This window comes from Vigna umbellata, chromosome 1 (genome assembly GCF_029865625.1).
Source record: "Vigna umbellata cultivar VRB3 chromosome 1, Vumbellata_1.0, whole genome shotgun sequence".
Lineage (NCBI taxonomy): Eukaryota > Viridiplantae > Streptophyta > Magnoliopsida > Fabales > Fabaceae > Vigna > Vigna umbellata.
Genome location: NC_142165.1, coordinates 13,057,672 through 13,068,161, shown reverse-complemented (window position 1 = coordinate 13,068,161; position 10,490 = coordinate 13,057,672). Strand labels below are relative to the sequence as shown.

Genomic DNA, 10,490 nt, shown 5'->3' with positions numbered 1-10,490 from the left:
ATTTTAATATCTTGTTAAAGATGTTAAAAAGTAAATAAGATTTACACTTATATATATATATATATATATATATATATATATATCATAAATTAATTTTATTTTAGTTAATGTGAATCTCAGAAAAATATATATATATATATATATATATATATATATATATATATATATATATATATTTATACTAAAAAGTAATTATTAAATAGTTATGAGAAACAATTTTCTTTATAAAGTTATAAATATTTTATTACTTTATTATTTTCGTGAGTTTTTATATATTTCTTTATATATTTATTACTTAATTATTAAAATATTAAAATAAAGGATATGTATCTATTTTTCTAAAATCATAAAAGCGAAAAAGTTAAAAAAATAGAAGTACAATTGACAGTAAAATTATATGGAAGATAAGACATAGGGAAAGGATGATGTAGTAAAAAATTACTAAAATTATTATATTAATGTTTTTAAATTAAAAAAAAAGTGATGCAAATGTGTGAATAATCTTGAAAGAAGTAGAAAGTGTATGGTGGGGTGAGGTGTGATGTTGAACCACATGTGGCTAAAATGCACCTAACCACAGATCACTTCCCACATGTGCCTAAATCTCACAACTCCAAACTATTACAAAAGTCAAAATATAATCTGCCCAAATCATCAATCAAAGCACTTTTTTTAACTCATCATTATGTCTGTATCAAGAAATATTTTTAGAAAATAAAATAAATTAATTTTATTCCATAAAAAGTATTTCTTATATTTTCCCTTATTAAATTTATTATTTTGATCATAGTTCTTATTAAATTCTATAGAATAGAATACTTTAGAGGAAGACAATAGCCAGAAGCCAGATGTCACGTGTAACATTGTGTCCCTGCTTTGCTAATAAGAACTTTCATTTCAATTCCAATGTTTTCATCTTATCTTAGTTTTGAGGCACAAGTTCTATATAGCCTCTGTTTTCTTCCTCTTCTTGTTCATAAGCGTTACCATACATTTCTTTTTCTTCTTGTCTTCACTCTCTACCTTTGTATGTGTGGCTTTGCTTTTTCTCTTTTTCTCAGCAATCGTCCTCTTCGAATTTGACTTCTTCCATTTTCCTTCATTTCAGCTTTCTCAGGAGCTAAAACTCACAAGTGCTTCTTTGCTGGGTCTTCTTCAAGCAATTGCTGTCAGACTGATAAATAAAAAGACTAATGGTATAAAATAGTATAAAATTCCTTCGAAATATAGTAGAAGAAACCCCCATCATCTTCAGTGTTCATTTTAAAGTTTGAAACTTTTCACCATTTTCGTTAACTGACGGAAAATGGGAGTTCTGGGTTTTATCCATTCAGTTTTCTTGAAAAAAAAACTGAATTTTATCAGTTGCTGGTGTATTTTGTTCTTGAAAAATTCCACTCTCTTTTTAATTGACCACCGACCCTTGTGATTGATCCTTCAGTTGAACTGGGAGAAAGGTATTTGGTAATGTTCTATGCAAGATATTAGTATTGGTTTTTGTTCATGGGATTCCTCAATGCACATTTAAGTGATAGCATACGAATTATTCTGCTTTTGGTTTTGGTTTTTTCAGGTGGCCTCTGTTATCGTGTAGTGCTCACAGATTCTGTCATGGTGAATACTGAAGGTGGTGTCCTTTTAAGGCATAGAAGGTTTGAGAGCTTCTTGAATACAAGATCTAGCCAAAATGTGGAAGAAACTCCAAAAGTTGCAGTGAAAGATGGACTGGGAAAAACAACAAGGAAGGATGATGGGTGGGTTTCTGCAACCATATCTTGCATCAGAATTGTTACATGTTTTGTGTCTATGATGGTCACGACATTCGTATGGGCAATTATCATGGTTGTGCTTATACCATGGCCCTGTGAGAGGATCAGACAAGGAAACATTTATGGACATGTGACTGGTAGAATGCTGGTAAGCTACCTATAATATGTAGTTCAGCACAATTTTGGAGCGAATGGCTGAGATATTTTCCTTGTTTTAGTAGCATAGTTACAAGTTTTGAAACTTTTTGGGACGTTTTACATGTTATGACTGATATCTCAAACATTATGCAGATGTGGATTCTTGGTAATCCTATAGAGATTGAAGGTGCTGAATACTCTAACGAGAGAGCCATTTACATCAGTAATCATGCGTCTCCAATAGACATATTTCTTATAATGTGGTTAACTCCTACAGGCACTGTTGGCATTGCCAAGAAAGAGGTTTGTTCTAATGCTCAAAATGTAAAAGAAAAACTTTGGAAATGGATTTTTGTGTGCATCTTCTATCTACTTGAATGCTTGAAATATTCAATGTGTCATTATCATATATTTTCTAGCAACTATTTACATTAAATTTTCTAGTAAAAAGTGCATTCAAAGCTTTAGAAACTATGCAGATAATATGGTATCCTTTGTTTGGGCAACTTTATGTTTTGGCTAACCATCTTCGTATAGATCGATCCAACCCAACTGCAGCTATTGAGTCCATGAAAGAGGTATATAACCTTATAACCTTTTTCTTGCAGCATCTACTACCTCATTTTTGTATAATGTATTAACTTCTGGTTGTAATGTTCAGGCAGCTCGTGCAGTTTTGAAGAACAATCTGTCCTTGATCATTTTCCCAGAGGGTACCAGGTCTAAGAATGGACGACTACTTCCTTTCAAAAAGGTATATTTATCTAGTCCCATTTTTTTAGCATTCTATAATTTATAATGTTAAGAAGTCTTAGCATGCATTCTATAATTTATAATGTTAAGAAGTGAAGTTTAACTCTAACTCAATCCTACTCAATCCTACAAAACCGACTTGTAAAAGTGAGATTTGAACGTACTTATATATTATAAATTAGTCTTAATTTTATCTCTGGACGATATGAAACATAATTATAAGTAATTAACATAAATGATTGACACTAATTCCAATCCAAAACCTTAAAACAATGATTTTATCACCTTAAAACAATGAATTGGTGGGATTTTATCACCTTAAAACAATGAATTGTTCTGTTCTTTTTGTCTTTTTTTCCTATGTAGTGTTTAATTTTTTCATTTCTATTCAATATAACACTTAGACTTACAGTCACAGCTAGATTCCTAATAGATACAGATCATAAATATCATCACTTGCAAAATCAGCAGAATACATGAAATTAGCCTTGTTCATATGCTACAATAATTTTGGTTATGGTTGAGAATCCATTATTGATTGACTTGTGATGCAGGGTTTTGTTCATTTAGCACTGCAATCGCGTCTTCCAATAGTTCCAATGGTTCTGACAGGTACTCATCTAGCATGGAGAAAAGGCAGTTTGCATGTTAGACCAACACCTCTGACTGTGAAGTATCTTCCACCTATTAGTACTGAAAATTGGAAGGTTGATAAGATTGATGACTATGTTACAATGATACACAACATGTATGCTGAACACCTTCCTGTGACTCAGAAGCCTCTGCCTTGAAAAGTTGTAGACTCAGAAGAATCAGAATCAGAATCAATTTTAAGCTGAAGCATATCTTCCAAAAGGGAGCTCTTGTTAACTGCAATATGCATAAATTGGTTCTAACAAATGAAATACCTAAAATCCTTGCAAAAAGCTTAGCTTCCATGTCTAATTTATTCTCCTGCTCTTAACTGATATATGAATATCAATGTTTGCCTTTTGATCATTTGGTGAAACTTTTATATTGTTCAAGAATGCAAGCATCACACTATGTAACATTTTCTTATCATTGTGAATTTCAAATTTGGATTCTCTATTAGTTTATTAATTTTAAATTTAATATATGTTCATTTGTTTATGTTTTCGCTATTTTGTTTGAATTTGAAATATTAACTAAGATATTTAAATTTAATATGCAGACCAAATCACTTTGGAAAGAGATAAAATAGGAGAAAATAAATAAAAGAAATAATTTTTGAAATTAATTTTACACTGTTTATTTGATTGATTTTTTTTTGTTCATTTTAAATACAATAATTTTTAAATATACATATTATTTTAGTGACGGAAGGCACTGAATAAACAAACAATTGGTGAAATATGTGAATGACAGAAAAAATAATATTTTATTGAAAATGAAAAAAAAAAGGAATAAAACATTCGGAAGGAAGAAGAAATTAAATAAAATTAATACGGACAAAAGAAAAGAAAAAGAAATCACATTCCAATATATTTGGATATTGACGTTTGTCTTAATGCATATAAAAAATGGAGACCCAAAGCAATATTTTTTTTATCAAGAACGAAAACATATTATTATTTGTTAAGAATATACAGAAAATTAATAGATAAAAAGTTATTTAAACACCTGTGTTATTACAATTTTTACCTAATATTTGAGAGTTTTAAATTTTTTGTCTTTTATTTTTACCTAATAAACTTACATATTTGTCCAGAATAAGTTGATTATTGTCAAATAAATTTGTTTATTTGATGATAAATTGATAAGTATTATGGCTTCAGCGAATGAAGGGGAGATTTTCTCTCTGCTATCACAAACTAGTTATGCACTCACCAACTGCTTCTGCATTCCACCATTCATCTCTCTGCAAACCCTTTCCCAAAACAGCTTTTTCTCCATTTTCTCTCACTATTCACATTGACGTATCTCATTTTTTTTTCTTTTTTTCTGGGACTTCCTTGTTACATTGAAAGCATTTCTTGGGTTTCATCATTTTTTGTTTTATTCAGAGCATTTCTTGTTACACTATGTAATTGGGTTTCATACTTCTCCTTGATATACGAATAAAGTTTCTATTTTGATGAGTGTGTTTCCAAACCTTCTTTTTTGTAGTAACAGCCCTGTGCGAAATGTTATGCTTGTATTTGTGGGCCAGCTTTGTGTGAAGTTTTTGTCTTTTCGGCTGTTGTTGAAGTAGAAAGGGTAAATTGGCTGGAATTAGTTTGGGACAAGGACACAGTGAATTGAAATGAGCGGAGTGGGGATTGATATTGGAAATGAGAATTGTGTGATTGCTGCAGTGAAGCAAGGAGGGGTTGATGTTTTATTGAATGATGAATCCGAACGTGAAACCCCTGCTGTGGTTTGCTTTGGAGAGAAGCAAAGGTTTTTAGGGTCAGCAGGTGCTGCTTCTGCCATGATGCACCCCAAGTCCGCAATATCTCAAGTGAAGAGACTAATAGGCAGGAGATTTGCAGACCCTGATGTTCAAAATGAGTTGAAAATGCTCCCTGTTGAAACCTCGGAAAGTGTAGATGGCGGCATTCTGATACACTTGGAATACTCAAAGGAGAGTCATGCGTTTACCCCGGTTCAAATAGTAGCAATGCTCTTTGCGCACTTGAAGACCATAGCAGAAAAGAAATTTGGGGCCACTGTTTCTGGCTGTGTTATTGGGGTTCCATCATACTTCACCATCTTGCAGAGACAAGCTTATCTCAACGCAGCAGAAATTGTTGGATTGAAGCCTCTGAGGTTGATCCATGATTGCACTGCAACTGCTCTTAGTTATGGAGTTTACAAATCAGATTTTGGTAGTGAAGCTCCTGTTTATGTTGCATTTGTTGACATAGGCCATTGTGATACTCAGGTCTGTATTGCAGCATTTCAGGCTGGTCAAATGAAGATACTCTCACATGCTTATGACATGAGCTTAGGGGGGAGAGACTTTGACGAGGTTCTGTTTAGTCATTTTGCAGCAAAATTTAAAGAACAATACAATATTGAAGTGTATTCTAATGACAGGGCATGTAGGAGGCTGCATGTGGCATGTGAGAAGTTGAAGAAGATTTTGAGTGCAAATCTAGAGGCTGATTTTAGCGTTGAGTGTTTGATGGATGAAAAAGATGTTAAAGGCTACATCAAGAGGGAAGAATTTGAGAATCTGGCATCAGGACTATTGGAGAGAATTTCTGTTCCTTGCAAGAAAGCATTGGCTGATGCAGCCTTGACGGTAGAAAAGATTAGTTCTGTTGAGTTAGTTGGTTCAGGTTCACGGATTCCAGCTATAACTAGAATATTAAGTTCTCTATTTAAGAGAGAGCTCAGCCGCAGACTGAACGCAAGTGAGTGTGTAGCTCGTGGTTGTGCTCTCCAGTGTGCAATGCTGAGTCCTGTTTTCCTTGTCAAAGAATATGAGGTTTGAAAATTGAAACAAAACACTGATCCTTATCCTGTCTTCACGATATGTATATGTGTAGGAGAGTGGGTTATTGTGTCTGTATAGGTTGTTAGGTTCGAAATGTAACAAATACTAAATGGACTAAGTTGCTACCTTGGGTTCTAGGTTTATTTTCTGTATTTAGATTGTCCATTTCTCTTTTATCTATCTGTTTAGAAATATATTTAACTTTAATTTCTCTCATATTTTTTTTCGGAATGTTGCATTAGCTTTTATTAGTCTATATAGAGTTAATGTAATTTCCTGTGTTTGTTCAGGTCCAGGATGCTATTCCTTTTTCCATTGGACTTTCATCTGATGGAAAGGCAATTCGTGCAGGATTGCATGGTGGTGTACTCTTCCCAAAAGGCCAACCCATTCCAAGTGTTAAAATTCTCACATTTGAGTACAGTGATTTGCTCCATTTGGAAGCATTCTATGTCAATCCAGATGAATTACCACCCGGGGCATATCCTAAAATTTGTTGCTTCACAGTAAGCCTGCTTTACAATTTTACTATGTTGTGAAGGAGTTTAGAATCTTGTCCATGATTCCAAGTTATCTATATTGCCTCACTTTTCTTTATTAATTATTACCCTCTCTGTTCTTGCTTCTTCTGTTGTGTGCTTCATGTAAGGCATGTGGTATAGTCTCTACAAGCTTACTGTCTTCTATATTTTACTGGTTTGGTATTTTTAATTCAACAGAAAAAAAAAAAAAAGAGTAGTCCAAGTCTGGGACTCGTTTATGTATAAAGCTATTGTATACACAGATGAGCAACCGCCCAAGTCCTCTGTCTAGTCCAGTTTAGGTACAGGCTTCAAGTGAGAAAATTTACTTTGAAGAATCTTGAGTCAATGGTTTGGAGACGTTTGGACAGTGGACGTTGCTATCAACACTCCACTAGTTTTTTTCTTCTTTTTTTTTTCTAGAAGTAAAATAGAGTATAAGGCATATAGGTTTGGTAATAGACGTTCTAATCTAACTCAGATGTTTAAATTTGAGACCATACCATACCATTAGTTACCTGGTTTTGGCCCATCATACAAAATGGCAAGGAAATTGAGGAGGATGTAAACCGTGAGATTCAAGCAGGGTAGATAAAAAATTGAGGAACTCTTTAGGGAATCGGGGGCAGTTTATGATTAGAAAGTAGCACTTGAGCTTCACGAAAATTTTTACTGAACAACTAAAACCTGCACACGTGGGATCCTTTAAAGTGAGGAGGTTGCACTTTAGAAGAGAAAATGTATTTGTAATTATTTGATTACAGATTGGACAATTGAGACTTTAATAACTTTGTTATGCATGTTCGTGTATCTTATTGTCATGATTTAAACAGTTTGATCATTTAATTAATGGTTATAAATGCACTTTGTTCTTTAAAATACATTCCCTCAATTTAGGGGGATCAAATCCAAGATCTGCATTGTTGTCCAAGTTGAATGTTGAGTGGTAAAAGGCCAAGAAAAAAATCAATATTGCCAAGTCATTGAGAAAGATTTAAACTTAAATGTGGTTTGTTTATAGACAGTATTTATGTTAAGACATTATGACGTTGTTTGATCCATGTACCCAACCCCATCTTGTGCTAAAAGGCTACTGTTTTTTGTTGCTGAATCTTGAGACAATCAATAGACACCTCCCACTTTCTTCAAGGAGATAAAGGGTTCATTAGTAAATACCATAGCAACCATCGTTTGTTCTTTTCTCAAAGAAAGTCATTGTTGTAAAAGTATCAGTTGTTATAGCAATATGAGAATCTGTAGATGTGCACATGCTTGAACAAATCATCGTGGTCTTAGGAGAAGGGGAAGCAGATATGGTGGATCTAACACCGTACACATCTATTTTCCAATTTTCTCAAATGGAGAGAAATGACAATATTTACTTCTTTAGTATCTATAATGTCAATTGGTTAACATTTGCTTATGTCTATTATATGATAGAAGACATCTAAATATCACAGGACAAACAAGTTATGATAAATTGTTCTATGTTGCCATTCCTTGTGCCAGTGATCATGAAGTGTTATGTATGCTTATGTCTGCACCTTGTTTATGTACACTTATCCATTTGTTTGTCACCTCTATTCAGATTGGTCCTTTCCATGGATCCCATGCAAGTAAGGCAATAATTGAAGTTCAAGTACAACTAAATTTGCATGGCATTATTGGTATTGAATCAGTTACGGTAAGAAACCTTATTTTTATCTCTTCATATGGCATTATTAGTTTCAAAAGATCTTTCTAAGCAGATGGACTTTTTTTTGTCTTTTAGTTGGTTGAGGATCGTGTGGATGATTTAGGTACAACAGACGATTCTCATTCAAATTCTGAAACAGTCAATATTGCACCTGTTTCTGAGACAATGGAAAATGCCTCAGATGATAGTATCAATAAGAAGTTTGAAGCTTCTCGTCATTCTGTACGTTCTCTTGTGCTGTTCTCTTTTCTCCCTGCACACCTTTTTTAAGTGGAAGATGCGAAGATATTAGCAAATTGTCCTTTAAACGTGCAAAATTATATTGCTAAATTTTATTATATGCTTATTTATGATGCTGAATTCTGTACCATATCTGTCAGACTCTTGCAATTCATTTTTTTTATGTGTGTGGTGTTGTATCTGTACATTTTTATCTTGTTGAGATTGTTTTGATTGCAGATATGATTCATGTTGGTGTTTTGAGAAAATAAAAGTTACTATCATGCCTTGTTACAGGCTGATGGTACAAGAAAAGATAAAGCTAACAGAAGGCTTCATGTACCAGTGACTGAAAACATTTATGGTGCAATGACCAAGGCCGAGATATTGGAAGCTCAAGAAAAAGAACTCCAGTTAGCCGATCAGGACAGAGCTACTGAGCTAATCAAAGACAACAAGAATCTGTTGGAGTCTTATATTTATGAAACAAGGAGTAAGGTACACATTGAATATCTCAGTGATATGTAGACATGGCGGGTTTGTGAGATTCAGATACATTTTATGAGTAAGTTGTTGTGTAGTCATTATTGAATAATTGGTTTTTTAATTTATTTGATTGCATGAATAGATCTTCAGCACATATCTGAGCTTTTCGAGTGAACATGAGAGGAAGGACGTATCTAGGGGCCTGAAAGAGACCGAGGAATGGCTCTATGATGATGGTGGTGATGAAACTGTAGATGCTTATTCTGCAAAACTAAAAGATCTAAAACAGGTTACTTTTGTTTCTCTAATCTTTTGCAAAACATGTTTGCCACGCCACACTTCTTTTTTACATTCTTCGTCTTCTTCTGTAGCTGGTGGATCCAATTGAGTATCGATACAAAGACAGAGAAGCAAGACCACAAGCTACAAGAGACTTGTTAAGCTGCATTGTAGAGTATCGAATGTCAGCAGATTCTCTTCCACCCCAAGATAAAGAACTGGTACAATAATAAATAGATGAATGAATGTAATTGTGGGATGTTGCCCTCAGTATCAGGTTTTGTGTGACAACTTTATTTTCAGGTCATAAATGAGTGCAATAAAGCAGAGCAGTGGCTAAGAGAGATGAGGCAGCAACAAGATCTTTACCCTAAAAACTCTGATCCAGTATTAATATCAATTGATATCCAGAGCAAGACAGAGGAATTAAACTCGTATGGCTTTTTTACCTTTCCGTATTCCTTTTCAGATGTTCATGATTGTAGGGTAATATGATAATTCAATTGGGTCTAAATCATACACCTGCTGAAGCAAAGCATTGCTGAATTGCTCCAGTTTAATCCAATTGTCATTATATACGTTCATTTTATCTCAAAACTAATGACTGTTATATTTTTATGGATTTCAGAGTATGCCAAAAGGTATTGAAATCCAACGGTTCTCCAATTCCAAGAGATGAGGGTACAGACAAACAAAATACCCCATGAAACGAAGATATAACATTATATTAGGGCTAATGGCTTCTGACAAATGTGAACATTTTTTATTCTTCACACTTGTTCCCCGCTTCAGGAGTTGAAAGGGAAATCTTTTTATTTTTTGTCCCACCTTCTACTGAAGGCATCCAATGATTTTATCTTCATATTTTAACTTAGTCTTCAAATTGATCCTGTACCATGGAGTAAATGTTTATAAACAATGGTTATATATTCTTTTAAAATGCACACGTGGTATAAGGGTACAAAAATGCGGTGTTTACGTTTTAATAAAATTTAGATCGCTTATCAAGATTTCTTGAAGTTAAATTCCTAGGAATTTTGGAGTGGAAAGTCCCAGTTTTAGAATTTATACAGCACGCCAATCTCAGGTTCATAGTTTAAGAATGTCATTGTACCCAAAATTATCTTTACATTTGTTCATATAAATGCAATATGATAAATAGCTCCGAATGGAGGCACATAGATAAA

The 10,490-nt window shown here is 33.5% G+C and overlaps 2 protein-coding genes across 6 annotated transcripts; both read left to right on the top strand.

Annotated features, from left to right (window-relative positions):
* Positions 1–871: 871 nt before the first annotated feature.
* Positions 872–3,773, top strand: LOC148204685 (1-acyl-sn-glycerol-3-phosphate acyltransferase-like). Of its 5 annotated transcripts, none has more exons than XM_088095692.1 (7): positions 872–1,027; positions 1,109–1,196; positions 1,574–1,917; positions 2,061–2,210; positions 2,387–2,485; positions 2,569–2,661; positions 3,215–3,773. In XM_088095692.1, exons 3-7 carry the CDS (start codon positions 1,612–1,614, stop codon positions 3,449–3,451), a joined length of 885 nt encoding a protein of 294 aa, XP_087951818.1. In that variant the 5' UTR covers positions 872–1,027; positions 1,109–1,196; positions 1,574–1,611; the 3' UTR covers positions 3,452–3,773. The 5 variants fall into 5 exon arrangements, with proteins under 5 accessions (XP_087951818.1, XP_087951821.1, XP_087951807.1 ...); XM_088095695.1 differs by having other exon boundaries at positions 1,109–1,457; XM_088095681.1 differs by having other exon boundaries at positions 893–1,457.
* A 706-nt stretch (positions 3,774–4,479) lies between these two features.
* Positions 4,480–10,247, top strand: LOC124837620 (heat shock 70 kDa protein 16-like). Its single transcript, XM_047313039.2, has 9 exons — positions 4,480–6,093; positions 6,393–6,608; positions 8,212–8,307; positions 8,395–8,541; positions 8,836–9,036; positions 9,167–9,313; positions 9,396–9,524; positions 9,607–9,737; positions 9,932–10,247. Exons 1-9 carry the CDS (start codon positions 4,924–4,926, stop codon positions 10,008–10,010), a joined length of 2,316 nt encoding a protein of 771 aa, XP_047168995.2. The 5' UTR covers positions 4,480–4,923; the 3' UTR covers positions 10,011–10,247.
* The last annotated feature ends 243 nt before the right edge of the window (positions 10,248–10,490 follow it).